We start from the raw sequence: 18,980 nt of genomic DNA, 5'->3' as shown, positions 1-18,980 counted from the left end.
CCTTTCAGTGTATTGCTGTAGGTAGGGTTTGGTGCTATGTGTGATTGCAGTGGCGTTGCCATGATGACTGCTGAAGCTGGATGCCCAGGGCTGCCAGGCACCTGCACCCTCTGCTTCCATGGCCTGGGACTGTGCTCCCCAACCTCCTCAGCCACCTTCCTTTCCTTGTCATCTCTCCTCTCCACATTTCATAGATTTATGGGAAGCAAGTGAGTAAAGCCAATCAGAAACCGGGCTGGCATGTACAGTAGGGACTTGTGACTTACAAAGAGATACCTTAAAACTTGTTCAAGGAATTCATGTACATAGAAAACTTCATTCAAACACCTCTCCCTGCTGACCAATTGGTGCTTTCTTATTGCTCTTTTTCATGCTGCAGTGCCTAGGTATTCCAATCTGAGCCCTAAGCCTTGCCTGTTTGGCTATAACCTTGATCTGCTCGTAGCTATTTGGTGAAACACAAGTGATAGGTGACAGGCTTCCTCACACGATGTCCCATCAGCACATTTGGACTGACTATTCAGAATACAAATGCCTGTGCTTCATGCACTGTGGACCATTTATTACAACACTGTTTAACATTTACAAAACTGAATTGAAAAACAATGCAGTTCTTTAATTCAAAAGTTTGTCTGTTCAAACTGGATTTTTTTTCCTATTTTAAACACTAATTTGTACACTGCATATAGTAAAATAAGTTTCTAGAAGTGCTTTTTGTATTTAAACCAGGAAATTCTAAACTAATTTACACACTGAATAATTATTGCCCAGAATAGCCGTGTATTTTCTTCTTTTCAAATGTGGCACGATACATACACGTAGAAGTTCTTCAATCCCTGACAGATGTAACAGGTGGCAGCACATTACCTTATTCTAGAGAGATGCAGCTTCTATAAGAAAACAGTCTCTGCTCCTTCATTTTCTCACCTGTTGCATCTCATCGCCCTTCACTGTGGTGTGGGATGTGACATGATGTCTATAACCGTGTCTTTATATAGAGGTATGGATTTGCCATTTTCCACTTCTGCACCCTCATCGTCTATTAAACATCAAAGCATCTATGTGCAGGGTAATAGTCTCCAATAACACAGTGCTAATCATATCAAAACGTGGTAAAGCCAGAAAAATGAACTGACTTCCTGACTGCCTTCACAACCAATGTAACTAAAATGCAACACGGGTACGGAAGGTAACAAAAAATAAGAGCAGATTGGTTTTGTAATATTTGAGAACATAATAATTGGAATACTCGTGTATGTGAATAAACAAATTCCTATGAAAACACATTCTTTGCTAAACAAGGAAATGTTTTTTCTTTACCATGGTTTGATCTCATTTCATAAGTCGCATAATTAGAACGTGTCTTTTCTGTTGTTCATTCCAGACCAGAGCCTCTAATGTGGTAATTTAAATATTTGACGAATGCCAGTTAAAAATATCTGCTAATGACATCTCATGGGGGGGAAATAAGGAAGGCTTAAAAATGTAGCTGCTATTAAAAGTAGAAAAATACATGGGTGAAACTGTTGCAGGTGGTGGCCTGCTGGAAACCCCTTTGTGTGTTGACTTGGTAGCAGTGCCTATAAGGGAGATGGGAGCCTCAGACAGGTGAGTAGCGGGACCTTGCAGGCACACTCTGGCTGTGCCCACATGCTTCTGTGGTGAGGTACTGGGGCTGTACCCAGTTTTCTTCCCAGTTATTCTTCTTCACCCTCAATAGCCCTCAGCTGATGCGGCACAGCATCAGCCCCTGCTTGGAGCCAGTGAATCTATTTCCTTCAAAATGCTTTGGAATATACACTAAGAAGAGTGCATCCCCTGTAATCCTTATTCAGGTGGTTTTACTGAAGTCATTAGACTACTAATTAGCATCTACTCATTGAGTAAGACAAGATTATGTTTAAATTCAGTAGTTTGACCGCCTGCTTCTGTTTAATGACGTTTGTTTGTAGGAATGATGCATTCTGGAAAGTGAGGTCAGCCAGAACATTTGTGGTGTTCATCTGTCTGCAACCCTTGATCTTGCAATGTATCAGCCACTAAAAAAAGAAGCCATTACTCAACAGTAAAAATGAACTGCTTGGTGATATTAGTGGATGGCACCCTGTGAGTATTCACAGGGGTAGGGTAGAAATAATGCTCCTTTTGAAACAACAGTAAAAAGGACAATAACAAGAAGTGAGGTTGTGGATGCCCCGTCCTTGGAGGTGTTCAAGACCAGGTTGGACGGGGCCCTGGGCAACCTGATCTAGTAAATGTGTATGTTTGGTGGCCCTGCCAGGCAGGGGGGTTGGAACTACATGATCCTTGAGGTCCCTTCCAACCCGGGTAATTCTGTGATTCTGTGATTCTGTGATTTTCTATTAACAGATTTACAAGCCAGCACTGCATCGTAGGAATCTGAGACTGAAATAAGTGGTGACTGGACTAGTGCTTTACTTTGGAAGAAGTGTGAATTTCTGAAGCGCTCTCTTTGTGAATCCTAATTGCCATGTCTTGATTGCGTCACAGAGCAGCCTTGGGATGAGCAAATGTTATCCTTTCTGAGTTAAACTAAACCAGAAGCTGTGGTCCAGCTGTCACTGGTGTTAATATGCATTTAGTATGGCCTGCAGACCATCAGCACTCACCCTGCTAACCTGCTTCCACTGGGTTGCATCAGAGGGAACATCAGAGGGTTCCTGTGGCTTAATTTTAGTGACTCACACAGTCATAGAATGGCTTGGGTTGGAAGGGACCTCAAAGATCATGTAGTTCCAATCCCTCTGCCTGCTCCTTGTCACGGTCATGCAGCTTGGGTGACCTCTGCATATGAAAATCATAAGAGAGCAGCTCACTACTTCGTGGCATTGGCCTCCTATGTCAGCAGTTTGGAAGGACCCAAAGGATGGAAACACAGCCCCAGAGCCCGGCCTTCTCCAGGCCTAACTTTTGTGTATTGCTTCCCTCAGCAGCTCTGATAGAAGCAGCCCTGGTCAGGACACTGACGCTCAGGTTCATTCAAGTATTAAGAGTCTGGCAGATGTAAACAACTCATGAGCTGATACAAACAACTCACAATGGCCATTAAAAAAAAAAAAAGTTGGCAACGTAGCTTATAGCAGCTCAATGAGTAAAACAAATTGTTCCAGCCAAAGCATTTTCTGTCTCCGTCTACGCTTGGGATTTTGATAACTAAAATAGCACAGAGTGTCACTGGTAAGTGTGCTGCCAAGGGCCCGGGTTTGTCCTCACAGCTTCTTTTACCGCATGATATTTTCACATCTATTAGAAATATCTTCTTCCATGGCTTCTGTTTCTCCTTTCCACTCGGGGCACTAATACCTAACTACTCTTACCCCGGGCAGCATCACGGAAAGGAGGCAGAACAAAGAGCTCATGGAGGTGTTCGTTTCAGCGCTGAACTCTATCAATGAATGTAAATGCCAGGGGCCTCCTTGCGCCAGGTTACCTAAGTACCCTGAAACACAACACCCCTTGGACGGGTGGCATTGCTTACAGGTGGCACAGCAGGTTCTGCTTTAACCCCTCAGGTGCCCACTGGCACGGCAGTATGGCCTGGAGAAACAGGGCGAGGGTGTGCTTACTATTGAGGACAAAAATAAGGGAAATGCTTGAGATAGTTCCTAAAAGCCAACTGTAAAAATATGCCAAGACAGATTAGTAGCTGAGAAGGGCTGTGTGTATATATATTTTTAGTAGGCTGTAAGCTTCCATTGCTGTGGATGAAATACACATAGGGCTGGAATCAGTGTATCCCGAGTGCTTTCTTTCCTTCAGTTGTTTTATAGTTCGTGTACTTAAATAATGGGGAATGGTTCTCAAACTGTAGGCACGGCACGTGAACAAAATGCGTACGCAAACAATTCCGCAGGAACCTGATTGTTTGAGGAGCGGTGTGAAGACAAGTGGGATTAAAATGGATAATATTAGAAAAAGATGCAATGAGCAGCTCTTAAGAGCTATAATTTGCCTGCATTGTCTCCCACCCTTAAATTAAGTGTGAGGAAGACGGGAGCGCACGTGGCTGTGCAAGTGCAGCAGTTGCTGCTGGCCGCCCTGGGCAGGAGGTGGGGAAGCTCACGGTGTCCGGGCATTTCTCCTGCTGCTCAGCGCTCCGCACACGAGCAGCGGTTCCTCCTTCGCCCCGCATGAGCCGAGGGCTATTTAGGGTGAAGGATGCCGTTTGCGTTAGGCGGCCGGACCTGCAGCCAACCAACCCCTGCAACTTGAGCGATGCGCTGCGTTAGGGGCACGCATCTCGCTACTTGGGCAGGGGCCGAGCGAGGCGGAGCGCTGAACTTCAGAGCGGGGCTCGGGGCACCTGCACCGTGTGACGGCAGCCGCTAAGGCGCGGGGACCGCTCCTCCCATGGCACGGGGCGCTTAGAAGGTCGGTGCGCGATACCCCGGGGCCGGGCGGGGCACGAATTTGGGGTTTATAGTCGCTCTCACGTAGTTATCTTCTAATCTGCGGGTCTGGAGGGCGGCTGTTCCCTGGGACCGGCAGTTAGCGGGCCGGGCCGAGGCACCCTCGGGACGCTGCCGAGACGCTCTCCCGGCGGGCAGCTCCGTACGGGCGGGGCGGCTCCGCTGCATCGCTCCGGGGCCGGACGGGGGCGCTGCGGACGCGGCGGAGGCGTCGGGAGGGGCCCCCCACCGGGCTGCGCGCGGGGCCGCGGCTGAGCGGGGCTGGAGCCCGACGCGTCGCTTCCCGCGGGTCCCCTCGGCGGGGCCTCGTCCGCCGCTGCGGGGCGATGGGCCGCGGCGGGCGCCGCTAGGCCGCCGAGAGCGGGGAGGAGGCGGGAGGAGGCGGAGGCGGAGGAGGCGGCGGCCGGGGGCGGGCTGGGTCCCTCCCCGGGAAGATGAGGCGGAGGCCCAGGCTGCCGAGCGGGCCGAGTCGGGGCTCTTCCCTCCCAGCCGCCAGGACAAGATGGCAGCGGCCGGGGCGGCGGCCGGAGCGTTGGGGCTGAGCCGCTGAGCGCGGCCCTTCCCCGCGGCGCTCCCGGACATGCCTAGCGCGGCGGCGGCAGCTCCGGCTCGGACGCCAGCGCGGCCCGATCTATGAAGGTGAGCGGCGGGGGGGAAGGGCGCCGCTCCTTCCCGCGGGGGGCACCGGGGCGAGGCCCGGGCGGCTCCGCTTCCCCCCCCCCCCATGCTCTCCGCCGCCGCCCTCGCCCCGAAGTTTCTTCTTTGCCGGCTCCTCGTCGGCGGGAGGCGGCTCCCAGCGCCCGCTCTGCCCGTTACCGGCCTGTGCGGCGCGTCGTTGGCCGCTGGTTGCCGTAAACAAGCGCGGGGCCGCCCCTCCCGCGGGGCTGCCGGGCGGGCTGGGGCTGCGGGACCGGTCCGTCAGCTGGAAATCCGAATAGCGCCGTTGGAAACAACGTGGTTCGGAGGGTTTGAAAATAATATTATTATTGTTTCTTTTTTCTATTTTTTTCCTTTTTTTATTTTGTTTTCTGATTTTTAGCCTATCTCTCTCAACCGCGAGTACTGTGTGTTTACCTGTTTAGAGATCATTGTTTTTTGTGTCGATGCTGTACGCCTGTGTCGGACTCTGTTCTGACATAACAATTCCTTAACGGAACGATCAGTGGGAGGCTTCTAAGTTTAAAATTCGCACAAGAAAGAGCTGCCTTGTAAGCGCGGCAGCCTGCAAAGAGATTAATTAAGCATCTGGAAAATAGGTCAAGGCTGTATTACGAAGCAGCACGGTGAGATCGCAAGTAAATCGAGCGAGGTGTTACCGTGAGCTTACCGGGAGAAAACAGAGCGGGACGGGGCAGCGGTGACAGCGCAGTCTGTCCCAACCATTTATAGCAGCGCGCTGAGATGCGTGTGACCGCATGAAGCAGGAATGGGTTTTTGTGCACCGTGCTTCTTGCTGGGGACTTGCCTTGTGGTGCCGGTTCTGATCCCTGCGCGGGGCGTGGTGTAGCTGTGCCCGGGGGCTGTGTTTGGGAAGATGCTCGCACCGAGGTGGTGCACGGCTCGGTGTGTCTATGTGCCTCGGGGTCACCTGGCCGCCATCCCCTGTGGTGAAGTGGGGTTAAAATACTGCTCAGGAGGCCGCCCCCGATGCAGGGCTCTGCTGCCATCTGAGGTTTTCCTTTGTTTGAGGCTTTCTGTGTTTGTATTTTTCCTCTTTCCTGCCTCCCAGGCAGTTCCCTGGCAAAACGGGGAAATGAGAGAGGCTACATAACAAGGTGCCAGAGACAAAATAGAGACAGGGTGTGGGGAGGAACCGTCTTCAGCTCTTGATCCTGCAGTCAGCATCATTCGTGGAGATCTTACTGTTGGCGTGTGCTGCCCCTCTAGCGCTGTGCCTTGTAGCAGCAGCTTCAAAACAAACGCTGTTATCTGGAGGGGAGTTTCAAAAAGCTGTTTTGGGGCTGATTGCTCCCATTTAGCTCCCACCACCTTGCATAGGGATGTCCTGGGGGCACGGTGCTGGTTTACCCCCACCCCCGTGGTTAGAACAGGGGTGACCAGCAGCTGCTGACCCTCACCCAAAAACTCAGGCTCACTGAGCTCTCCTTCCCTAAACTTGCATGGTTAGGAATGTTCTTGTCCTTGCTATTTTAGGGGATCACGCTCTTCAGTCGGTTTTCTTTTTAACTTTCATTTAAGTACATATCCTCTTTCTGCTGGTTTCTGTTCTGCCAGTGGGCCGGTTATATAAAAAGAGATGCTCTCAACAAAGCCTCGTGTTTAGAAATGAGAGTTTTGTTGTTGGCTTTTGTGTGCAAGCAGGAGAAAAGCCCGCTGATAATATTCAGTCCCAAATGATAGCGCTGTGCCCTGTATTTCAGACTGATGTTAAATGCAGAGCTGTATGCCTGAGAAAACTTTCTGCTTGAGCTGACATTGTGATGTACAACTGATGTGTATGTAGTGACTTTGTGAGCAGGGCTCTGTGGGGAGCTAGTGCAGAAACATCAGAGCTGGGGCGGCCTGCTGTGCTGGCTGGTGGCAGGATGGGGCAGGTGACACCTGGTCCCTGAGGGGGAATGTGGAAAAGAATGGCCTGGAAAGTAGGATGTCCCAGTGGCAATACCAGCACTTCTCTGTTATGCATTCACTGCTGAGTTTATCGACTGTTGTCTAGCTCCCATAACTCAGAAAGGCTTGTGTGCTTCTGTTCTCCAAGCTTCTCCCCTTCCCTGACTGCACTGCCTTGCAGCTTCGCAAGAATTCCAGAACTCTTGGCATAGGATTCCTCTGGTGAAGAAAACATCCTTGCGCTTCTTCTGCAAAGTTATGAAGTTCCTCCAGATGGATTATATAAATTAGCAGCTGGCCAAGTGCTTATTTTGAGGCGGGCTCTTATGCTTTCTTGTATTTGAAAATGAAGGGGGTGAGAGCTGAAGTTGGTGGTGGGAACTTTTTGCAAGATTCGTGTCTCTGTTCATAAGCCCTTGGAATAGTATTTTTGCTTCTTCAGCTCTCCTGATTGACAGCGGGAGGTGGAGCGTCTGTATTACTTATAGTTCGAGTCTTGGAAGAAAAGCTCATTCTTGGGTGATGTGTAAGAGATCTGCAGGTATCTAGAACTACACTTGAGAACTGCGTGGTTGGGGTTCCTCATTGCAGCCTTTCAATACCTGAAGGGAACTTACTCCCAGGAGGGGAGTAAACTCTTCGAAAGGGCTGACAATAGCAGGACATGGGGAAATGTTTTTAAGTTAAAAGAGGGAAGATTTAGGTTGGATGTTAGGGGGAAGTTCTTTACTAGGAGAGTGGTTAGGCCCTGGAACAGGCTGCCCAGGGAGGTTGTTGATGCCCCGTCCTTGGAGGTGTTCAAGGCCAGGTTGGACGGGGCCCTGGGCAACCTGATCTAGTAAATGTGTATGTTTGGTGGCCCTGCCAGGCAGGGGGGTTGGAACTACATGATCCTTGAGGTCCCTTCCAACCCGGGTCATTCTGTGATTCTGCTGGGGTCACATACGAAACCAGATGAGAAGAAATTAGCAAGAATAAGTACCGAGCATTTTAGAGATGGCCGCTGAGTGGGCAGCGTGCCTTCAAGAGCTCTGCTGGCTCCATGGCAACGTTTAAAGCAACGTTCAGTAGGCAGCGCTATGAAATGGGTAAGCACTGGGTTACCTTCTCTCTGTTCTGCACGCAGCGAGCACCCTCTAGTCGACCTGAAGTAACTTAGAATGTGGCATAAGGCTTGGGAAATCCCGTTACCTCTTCTTGGCTTTATCCACCCCCTTCTAGAGACCTGTTTAATTTAGAGCTTCGGTCTCTAACGTTAGAGAAGCTGAAGCAGTATTTCTTTTCAGAAGCATTAACTTCAGAATAGTGGACAAGCAGATGAGCTGCTTTCAATTAGCAGAGTGGGCACCTTTCTGACTAAACGAGGCCAATCTCTGTTTTAGCCGTGTTGCTTAAAAACAAGATTTGCCGCATACCTGGAGTATCTCTTAAGCAAGGGAAATCAAGGAGTTTGATTCTGAATGTCTCTTATTCAGTGACTTGGAATCAATCTGAAATTACACTCTTAGAACACTCCCAATATTATTAACTGTGTATTTTCAGTAGACCCAGAGTTCAGGTTCTGAAACACAGCAAGGAAACAAGAGAGAGTTCAATATCTGCGGATAAAGCAGGTTAGCAAATATTTGGGTGTATTTTTAGTATAATCGAAGCTACAGCAACTATCCTAATGATTAAAAATTCAATGGATTGTTACGTGCAGATTTATTATAGTGTGTTATGAATGACGCTGCCGTCAGAAAAACGGTATTTAAAGTGAGTCATCTCACGTTCATATGACTCTTTCCATTAGTGCTAATGTAATTTACCATTGCTAAAAAACCCCTGTTTTAGTACTGTTTTTAAGCATGTTACACACATGACTAATGCTTTTCATGTAAAGCATCGGCTATTATCAAATGAAAATCCCTTCCTGTTTGTATAACCATTACTCACCAGATACATGCATGCGGACCGCAGTTCCCTATTCAGGTAGCTGGCGGACTCTTCTACCATTTTCCAAAAGGTGGAAAATTCTGGGACAAGAAAGGCCATGTCCTAGCACTCTATTGAGGGTCCCATTTGTATTACTGTGGTTTAAGGATAAAGCCAACCAAATGCAAGGGGACAGCTGCATTTCCCTGAGCAATGACCCCAGTAACAGAGCGCAGTACTGCTGAGTGTTAGCCGTGCTGTGAGTGGGGTCTGCTACCTGAGATGGTTTGCTTTGAGTCGCTTTAGGAGTTGTACCTGAGCTGTGCTTTACTCCAAGGTGGAACATGAGCTGTGAAATGGAAGCAGGTCTCACCTCTTGGCAATGAGGAGGGGAGAGAATAAACTCAGTCCTGAATGGGAGAACCTCCTTTCGGATGCCTGCAGCTGGAACTGCAGTCACAGTACAGCTGCACTCCGTGTGGGGCTGGAGTGTTTTGTTCTCCTCTCCTGTGTCATGCAGGTTCTGCCTCAGTTGGTACATAACAATTGGTGGAACTTGAGCAATCTTCAGGGCATTTATTTTATTTTTCCAGCTAGTTTCTAAGGATGTCTTTCTGCCTTTAGACTGAAAAGCTGCTGGTGTACATCGCTGCTGTGTGAGTGCCTTCCTGCCTCTGTTTTCCTGGAAATATAGTTCTAGGAAACTGGAACCTCCCCCATTGCATCTATTTCATCAGTACAGGGAGTTTGGTGCTTGCAGCCTTATGGGTCTTTTCTGAAGGAGCAAGCTTCATTCCTAAGAGAAGGAAAAAGGCTCTTTGTTTCCCCTTTCCTTATCTACTAATATAAACTTATTTTGTGAGGCAAAGAATTAATCAGTGGTCAGTCTGATAGGAACGTGTTGCTTTCATGATACTCGAAAGGGTGTTGTTTTTTGAAGACCTTTCCTCTGTGGTTTTGGAAGTGATGCTGCGAGTTAATGTGATGCTGCGAGTTAATGTCCTGCTGTGACTCTGCCAGGGGAACTTGGGTGTTTTTCTCAAGGAGTGTTTTGGGAGCTCTCTGTGGCAAGTGCTCCTTGAGACTGTGTTTATAACGCTCAGTTGAAGAGATGGCTCGAGTCAAAAGCTCATTTCTTTTACAAATAGGAAGATCATTACATGGAAAGGAGCACAGCAGGTGAAAAACTTGGCTTGAGCTTAGCAGTACTGTGCTGTAGCTGTTGGGATCATATGTGCTCTCCTTTTGCATGTCATTCTGTATGGTTACATCAGTAAGTTCTACATAGGGGAGAAATTTGCTGCACTGATGGCTTTGGGAAATATTACAATATAGCTTAATACTGCTACTGGTTTGCTAGGAAGCAAAAGACAGCATTCTGAGGAGAGTATACATTGCTAATGGGGGTTTTACCTACAGGAAGTGCTGCTTCCATGTCTTCAGTGTGAAAAGAAACTCTTCTGAAAATTCCACACCAAGTTGGAAGTCTGGGCACAAAGCTTTAGTAGCAATGAGGACAATAGCCACAAAGGCTTGTATTCATGGGGAGCTACATTTGGTGTCTCTGGGTGCTGCTTCCCATGCCTGCAAACAGAACTGAGGGCTCTGCTGCTGTCAGGGCTTCACAGACTTTTATTTCGGTGGGTCTCTCCTATTTCCAGGTTCAAACAGAATTAATCTCTTAAAAGAAGAGATTAGGCCATCGAAGCGCAGGCGGATTGCAGCGTGCCATTTGTGTTGATGGTGGCACATTCTGATGTAGGGAGCGTGGTCTAATTGGGAGCTGGTGGCAGATACAACTTCTGTTTCCTTTCTTTTCAGTTGCATAACAGCTTCTTGCCTCACATAAAAATAGATGCTTTAAATATTGTTCCGTTTGTCTTTTTTAAGCAGTCATACTGGAATCATAAGATGTAGCTGTTGGTATTTGTGGAAAATGTGAATGTAGCGATTGTATTCTCTGGTCTTGCTGCTGGTACAAATGGTGGCATCGACTCATGGGTTCACACTGACGTTTAATGTAAAATCCATTTGTTTTAAATACCACGTGGCGTTCAGTTTCCAAGCATTGAGGTGGCAGCGCTGTGACTTGTTGGTATCACACTTGGCCAAACTTGTTGTTTCCATTGAGGTGTGTTTTGGTGTTTGCTTTTTCTTTTTTCATTAACCAATGCAAATGTATTTGTGAGCAGAGCCCTCTGTTGCTGCAGTGGCTGATATCTTTCTGTGGTTTCCCAAGTCACGAGTTCAGAGGTTAGAAGCAGAATCTGATGCATTCTCATTCAGGGTATTTTTTCCAAAACCAGCTGTTCGATCAACCCAGTAATTCAGTTTAAAGGCACCCCGTATTGAACGCCTTGTATGGGTAAAAGAAATACTGACTTTTGTTTTCTTTTGTGGAAGAATGTAGCAGTGCAATTGAGGTCTGATTTCTGCTATCACTGCAGCTCTGTTACTGTGTCCTGTCAAAGCGCCCAGATGTTGCACAAACAAGCCTGGTAACGTGTTTCTGGAGCAGGTAGTAACTTTATATCTCGCAGCTGCAGAACTCGATCGCTTTATCATTGCTTCATGCTGTGACTTTTATAAAGCCTGCGTAACCCTGCCCACTCCACGCGGCGCTGGCAGGAGGTGAAGGATCCGCAGCTCCGCTCTGCAGCCTTGTTGGCGTCTGCTACACGAGGATTCCAAAGCTCTGAGAGGTCTCTTTGCAAATAGACGTGCTTTACTCCCTGGTTCTGCCTGTCATTTCTGTCCAATACTCCCGGCTCTGCGGTGCTGTCCCAGGGCTCTGCCGTGCTGGTAGGTGCCTGTAGGTGCTGGCTGTGCTCCTGCCTCCGCACCCCTCTGGGCATGCAGTCCCAGTCCGGCTGCACCTCTAAGGCTGGGAGGAAACGACTCCTGAGGTAGGGCATGTTGGTGAGCCGCTCTGTGTGTTCTCCTTTGCTTTGCTGCCTTGTGCCATCATGCTGGGGCTCTGCTGGTTGGCAGGAATGGCTGCAGGGTAGCTGGGTTCCCTGGGTCTGTCTCTGCGCTCATGGCACTCCTGGTGTGTTTTCCTTCCTTACATTCCAAGCTATCTTGATTACCGGTGCTTTGTTACAGATAGTGTAGTTGAAGTAAGGGCGTTCCTGGGCTTTAACAGGGCACTGGGATGAAAGTGCCCGCAGCAGCACAGCTTGTTCCACGATGCAGCCAAACCTGCCCTTAAATCCAAGGTGCCACCAGCGCCAAAGTAGAAAGAGAGGGCGACTAATTTAGCTGTGCCTTTGCTAAATAGCTTCAAGAGACAGGTAGCACCTAATGCAAAAAAAGCCAAAACAACCCTCCCCCTTTCTTCCCCCCCCCCCAGTTTCCCGTGACAAGGAGGTGAAAGAAGTGGGAAAACAAGTTTTCTGTAGTTAAAGTGTAACCGTAGCGTTAAGGTTGTGCCCTGGGCCAGGTTGTGCTGCAGGGCTTTCACCAGAAGGTGCAATTTAAGGCTTGTGCTGCTGGGGCACTGGAAAGCCCTGTTCATTTTACACAATTCAAGCTGTAGCATGGCAGTTTTTTTCCTGAACTGTAGCTCAGTGCTGTTACTAACTCTCATTACTCTTTTCCCCCACCCCCATTCTCTATCAGGAGGAAATGTCATTCTGAAGTTAATTATTAATGGTGGTCAAGCCTGGAACAGCCTGTGCTTCTCAAGGCTGTTCCAGCCTGCCAAATTTGTCATGTTTATGGATTTGTCTAGGGCTGTTTGGGAAGGCTGGAGAATTAGTTTCAAGAATCTAGCAAAGAGCATTGGTGTGGCTAGGTGAAAATGAGCAGTGCTTTACCAGAAGTGTTCCGTTCCACAGGGCAGCGTCTGTGGGTTCATGGCTTGGTTTGTCTAAAGGGAGGCTTGGCTGGAAGGTGCAGACGGAGAAGTGGATCATCCTGTGCATGGGGGAGGAGGGCTGGAACAGTGTGGGGTGGAATGGACAGATGTCTGTGAGTGTAAAGGCAATGAAAATCAAGTCTGAAGCTTCCCTAGTAGTCAAACCTCCCTCTAGTGCTTTGTGTGCAGACTGTGCTCTTCAGTGACTCTCCAGCCCGTTTTGTTTGCTTTGCATCCTGTGATGGTCTTGCGTACAAGTTTGGACTTGGTTTTAAATGCAGTGTAACTGGAAGATGTACTCCAGCTGCTCGTGAGCGTTCAGGCTCGAGTATGCTCCCCAAAACAAGCATGGCATGATCTTCCTTCCTTCAGCACCAGCTGCTTTGCTGTATGGGTCCCTGTCCTGTTGTGCTGTCCTGCTTGTTAATATAGATGTAGTCTGACAAGCTGCAGTTTGTATGAGGAAGCGGGAGCAGAAAGAAGTGTAAGCCCAATGAAATGGTTTGTGACAAGCTGGGGTAGGGGGCAATCGCTCCAGGCAGGTGAAAATATGCAGTGTGCTGCTGTCTTTAACTAGCACAGCTCTTTTAGAAACACCTACAAAACCAGCACTGTAACGTGGTAATCTTTTCTTCTTTGCAGTGTAGTTATCTGTAAGATCACATTGTAAGCCAAATCTTCCAAAATACCAACACAGTGAAGCAAAACACCACACCACCGTGTCAGTGCTGTCTCAGGAAGGGGAGCCGTGGTGTTCTCCTGTTCTCTTTAAGGCTCACCCCACTCTGCTGTCTGTATATGTGGCTGGGTTTTCAGCTGGTGGAGGAGAGCTCATTCTATTAATAACCATTGCTTCTCAAAGTGGAGACCTCCGTCAGCATTGTGCAGAGTAAGCTGTGTGCTGATCTCATGTATTTCGTTTCGTTTGCTCTGGTACAGAGAGTGCACTTCTGTCTGAAACAATAAAACAGTGGTGGCAAGGGAGAAGCGACAGGGGAAAGCAAGAGGTTAAATGCACCTAAAGAACTTGAAGACCCTTTTTTCTTTTTCTGGAGTGAAATTTGTCTGTTAGTTTAGTCTGCCATGACTGTGTTACAAGTTGTTCTCCCAGGTGTGTCATCTAAGAGTTCAAGAAACTCTTCTGATCTGGGAGCAGACCTGCATGGTGGCGGCTGGAGCTGAGGGCTGCTTTCCTTTTCCCAAGCAGCCACCTGGATGTCTATCCCTTCAGAGGGGGCAGCAGCGTGGGTCGGGCCCAAGGAGGACACAGAGGGTACAGTGCAGCAGCCCTCAGCCTGCGGGTCTGGCACAGGGCTCAGCTTTGGCCATGCGGGCTGGAGCTGTTTCTGTCAGGAGCTTAGCGACGTGGCTGGACTGCTGTGTCTGCTTAATGTTCAGATCTATCGTCTAAATTGGACGCTGGGCCTGACACGGAGTGGCCATGCCAGGCTTCTTTTTTATTCCCTAATCCCTGTGTGCTCTTCACCTAAAGCAAAGCCTTATGGGGGTGTGGAAGTGAGGCGGAGCAGACAACACCTAGGTTATGCTAAGCAAGCATGAAGAAACAAGGTTGTACAGTACGTGAGAGCAGGATCATCTCACTTAGCAACAGCAGTGCTTTGGTGGAGTGTTTGCCTTCTGTCGGGAGAGCTGCAGCACCGTGCCTGGGCCTGCTGCTGGTTTTTAAAGCATTTCCTGAACTGGGTCAGAATTTCAAGATTTAGTGGTCAATTAGAAGGATTTATCCGAAGAATTAAATTGTATTTCAATTTGGCTTTTTTTTTTTTTTTCTTTGGCATTTTGTATTTTTGTGTAGTAGTGTTGATATGCTGATGTACTAAAATCAATGTAAATTAAAGCCATATTAGGGGTTCACAAGGATATTTCTCAATTTAAACACAGCGCTCTTTAACAGGGCGTGTTGTTTAAGAGAGGATTCAAGAAATCTGGAGGACATTTACGTGTGTTTTGCGATGGTGTGTCAGTGCCTTTTCTTAGCGTTCAGCGATCCATGCCACAAAGGTTCAAGATGGTGTTTGACAGATCTGGAGTGGTACACAGCAGGGTCTGAAGAGCTGGGAGTTATGGCATCTGTGAGGTGTTCTGTGTTTTAAGGTGGAGTTGAGATTGCTTGACATATGTGAGGACATGGTGCTGCTATAGTTTCCTATCTGGTGTTCTGTTGGCTCACTCAGCTTTTGGTTTGGGTAAGGCCTGTGCTGGAGATATGTAGAGTCGATCAGACCAAACGTTTGGGTTCAGCCTTTCTATGACTTCCAAAGTCAAAATGATCCACAGTCTTTTAATTTTCATTTCTCTTTTAGCAATGAAGTAATTGCATTGGCAGAAATGTATGTGTATATCTGTGTGTGTGTGTGTGTGTGTAGAATAATTACTCTACATTTTAGTTTATCCAGAACATGACAGTTGTTTATATAAGCATGTACACATGTGAGGTATTTTGGGCCCTGTCAGGCACTGCTGCTTTCTTGGCAGTGAAATTCCTGGAGTACTGATTGTTGTGTTGTTTGGCCATCTTCTCTTGAAAGCCTGCTGGTTCCTATGGTGGACAGGTAGGATGATAGGTAGGGTCAGCTCACAGATAGGGGCACTTAAGTTATTTTGCATCATATATATGTAATTGAATTAGTTATTTATCCTTAGTTGTTGAAGACTATGGTATCCTTGTATGTGGAAACGGAGGAGGTTTTGAAAGAAAACTGTCCTTATGCACAAAGGTAGTTCTTCCACATCAAAAATCATTAGCACTGCCTGCTGCAGACTGTCTCACTTCTGCCCTGTGTGGTGAGTGGAAAATGTTATCTATTGAGCCCTGCTGCAGTCTGTGTGCTGAAGACTCTGCACCGGGCAGGATTGATGACCTTGCATTTTCCACAAGAAACTAAAGACAAGATTGCATTAAGCTAGCTAGCTTGGCAGATATACTTCTGTCCTGATTCTTTCCTTGTTTGCTTGTTTTAAATGAGGAAAGTGCTGCAAACCTCAGAAATGTTCGATGTTGGATTCTTACCTCCGCTTTCTTTTTCTCTCCCTCTGCAGGTATGGCCTCACAAGTCTTGGTCTATCCACCATATGTTTATCAAACCCAGTCAAGTGCCTTTTGTAGTGTGAAAAAACTCAAACTAGAACCAAGCAGTTGTGTGTACCACGAAAGAGCCTACCCGCAAATCTATGTGAATGGTAAAAACTTTGGAATCTCTCCCCACAGGGTTAGCGCTTTCCTTCAGACTAAAAACCCATTTGACAGACCTCGAGGACAGAACGTTTTGTTGCAGTCAAATGCTGTTGCTTTAAAATATATTGCAGGTGCTACAAAAGCGTTAGCAGCGCAGGCGCAGCAAGCTCAGTTGGAAGCACCTCAGACTGGGACACAAGGAAGCAGAGTAGATATACTGGAAGGACCCCAGCGATGTGGATTGAAGCGTAAGAGTGAAGAGCTAGATAATCAAAGCAGCACGATGCAGATCGTTGATGAACTGTCCATATTGCCTGCGATGTTGCAAACCAATGTAGGAAACCCAGTGACAGTTGTGACAACTGCTGCGACTTCAAAACAAACTGGTACAAGCGGAGATGGAGACTACCAGCTGGTACAGCATGAGGTTTTGTGCTCTGTGAAAAATACTTACGAGGTTCTTGATTTCCTTGGGCGAGGGACCTTCGGACAAGTGGTGAAATGCTGGAAAAGGGGGACAAATGAGATTGTGGCAATCAAAATCTTGAAGAATCATCCTTCGTACGCACGTCAAGGACAAATAGAAGTGAGCATATTAGCAAGGCTAAGTACTGAAAATGCTGATGAATTCAATTTCGTGAGAGCCTACGAATGCTTTCAGCATCGTAACCATACTTGTCTGGTTTTTGAGATGTTGGAACAGAATTTGTATGACTTCCTGAAGCAAAACAAATTCAGCCCTCTGCAACTGAAAGTAATACGGCCTATTCTACAACAGGTGGCCACTGCACTGAAAAAACTAAAAAGTCTTGGTTTAATCCATGCTGACCTCAAACCAGAGAACATTATGTTGGTGGATCCTGTTCGGCAGCCTTACCGGGTTAAAGTAATAGATTTTGGGTCTGCCAGCCATGTATCAAAGACTATTTGTTCAACCTATTTACAATCCCGGTATTATAGGTAGGTGTCTTTTACTTTTTTATTAACATGTAATGGATGTTATTTTTAATGAAGTTAATGGTTTAATTAATTACTCTTTGAGGTAACTCATAATAATTTGGAAGACACAAGGGCAATGTTGATCATGCCAAGGTTGAATGGTTGGTCACTGTTTTAAACACGAATATTTGCTCGGAACATTTTCATAAGCTAATTTTTTTCCTAGACGTGTGTTTTGTTTTGTTCTGTCTGCAGCCATCACTAAATGCTATCTTGAGACCTCGGGTGAGACTGGAAAAAGAAAACTGGAACAGAAATTAGTCTTCACTTGCTTGTTTAGTGTTCCTTTTCTGCCTTCCTAGTAGAACTTTTATGTAAGCAGCTGGACAGTGTACTAGAAATGCCATATTTTATATACTGTTGCCAAAGATTATGTAAACTCCTCTGTTTTTCTCCACTGCTTGTAAATATTTTGCCTTGTTCTTATAAACTTAATTCTGATTGAGTGTCTTCAGCAGCATAGACTTCAGTGAGCTGCTGAGTTAGAGAGGGTACTTAAACATTTAAGGTGATACCAGGAGGACATTTAAAGTGATTTTTGGTAAATGCTTGCGTTCTACATTGGCCTTAACATGATTGTGTATTTCTGATGTTGTTTTTAATCTTTTCTTAGTGTAAGCAATCCCATTGGTGTTATACGTAAAAGCCATTAATACTTACCACCTGAGGGGCTTTGTTTCCTTTGTAAGCTGAATTTGTCTGGGTTGAACCCCTTCTTCATTCTGCTTTGTTGTTGGCAGTTATACGTCCTGCGTACTGCCTGTCTCCGCACAGTCAGTAAGAAGCTGGTAAACTAGGACAATGAGTAATCTAAAGACAATTTTAAGTATGCTTCAGCTATTCATGTTGGAAGTGAAAACTTGTGCAATGCAGTTCTGGGCCTGACGAAACAAAGGTGATTGTAGCTCATGCCAGAAGGATCTAACTGTTATTTAACCGTAGCTTGTAAACAAGAACATTTCGTGTGCTGTCCTTATGTAAAGTATTCTTATTAATCGCTCAAATTTCCATGTTATTTAATTACAAATTGCAGCTAAGTGTTGGAAAAAGTATGCATAGTTGATCAACAGAAAACTTAACTGGGAAATCCTGTTGTCTGATGCATACCCACACTATATGTGAGAAATACAAATGAAATACAGTCAAGGGAGCTCTCAGGTTAAAAAGCTCTACACCATTCAAGTCACTGTATTTCCAGGCTCCTCAGACAGAAACGTGCAAGTTCTGAAAGGGCAGTGTGAGTTCTGCAAGGCTATATTTGAGAGTAGATGTCTCCATAGTTCAGCAGATATTCAAGATGTGTAGTCCAAAAACCACTTATTTTGGCTTTTTGATTTACAGATGTGATTGCAGATGACTGTGAGCTGCTGCCATCTCTCTTGCCTTCCTTCTGCCTCACAGCTGGCAAAGGGAGGTGGCTGTAGGCGACCAGGCTGGGTGGTCCTATTGTCATACTTGATTCTGCGGTGTCTAGTTTCACATTGGTTTTCTCTGCTTCACATGGCTCACACACAGCATTGTTAACCGTGTTCAGCTGCTCATATGCACATTTTTAGCTGTTGGTTTGTTTTGTTTGGCTTTATGCTCCTTAACAGCTATACTTTATATAGGATTTTGACCTATGTACGGAGCGGGGCCTCTGTGCCTTGTGTGTAGGTTGGATTATTGTGTTACATTATGGACTCTAAAGCGTGAGTAAGCATGGTTTTATTATGAGTGTTCAGAAGTATTATTTCTACTTCTCTTTTAAGCATAAACTTTCAGACCTGTACACCCTCCTTGGCTCAGGGTAGGAACTTTTCATTATAGCTAAACTCCATGTTAAGACTGAATGATGTTTTTATAGAGAGATATAACACGTGCACCCTAAAATTCCCAGTTACTAAGTGGCACCGAAGTGCACTGTAAATATTCAGACTGTTAAGTAAAATACTCTCTTTATCCTGGGTAGTTTTACAGTCCTTCTGTGAAGTAGCATTTAAATCAGGGCTTATTATGATTATTGTTTTTT

The 18,980-nt window shown here is 46.7% G+C and overlaps 2 protein-coding genes across 6 annotated transcripts in view; both read left to right on the top strand.

The window, feature by feature from the left end:
- HIPK3 (homeodomain interacting protein kinase 3) overlaps positions 1-18,980 on the top strand; it is an 83,412-nt gene that overhangs the window by 20,449 nt on the left and 43,983 nt on the right. Inside the window, exons 1-2 of one of the 5 annotated variants that reach the window (XM_085549906.1) lie at positions 4,092-4,392; positions 15,835-16,930. In XM_085549906.1, coding sequence (XP_085406032.1) covers positions 15,837-16,930 — 1,094 coding nt within the window. In that variant the 5' untranslated portion in view covers positions 4,092-4,392; positions 15,835-15,836. Of the gene's footprint in view, positions 1-4,091; positions 4,393-5,346; positions 5,388-11,565; positions 11,822-15,834; positions 16,931-18,980 lie in introns of those variants that run through there. The other 4 variants (XM_085549907.1, XM_015863467.3, XM_015863468.3 and 1 more) reach the window with 4 other exon arrangements.
- Positions 1,514-16,169, top strand: LOC146760624 (uncharacterized). The gene is made up of 4 exons (XM_085547891.1): positions 1,514-1,608; positions 2,952-3,024; positions 4,459-5,069; positions 16,102-16,169. Exons 1-3 carry the CDS (start codon positions 1,514-1,516, stop codon positions 4,978-4,980), a joined length of 690 nt encoding a protein of 229 aa, XP_085404017.1. The 3' UTR covers positions 4,981-5,069; positions 16,102-16,169.

This window comes from Coturnix japonica, chromosome 5 (genome assembly GCF_054131305.1).
Source record: "Coturnix japonica strain WE chromosome 5, WE-NBRP24, whole genome shotgun sequence".
Classification (NCBI taxonomy): domain Eukaryota; kingdom Metazoa; phylum Chordata; class Aves; order Galliformes; family Phasianidae; genus Coturnix; species Coturnix japonica.
This window is presented reverse-complemented; position numbering and strand designations above follow the sequence as displayed.

Coding starts and splice junctions, on each gene's coding strand:
- LOC146760624 (XM_085547891.1), top strand. CDS start 1,514: ATGGGTGAAACTGTTGCAGGTGGTGGCCTGCTGGAAACCCCTTTGTGT. Junction 1,609..2,951: donor GAGATGGGAGCCTCAGACAG/GTGAGTAGCGGG, acceptor TGCTTCCCTCAG/CAGCTCTGATAGAAGCAGCC. Junction 3,025..4,458: donor GTATTAAGAGTCTGGCAGAT/GTAAACAACTCA, acceptor GCTCTCACGTAG/TTATCTTCTAATCTGCGGGT.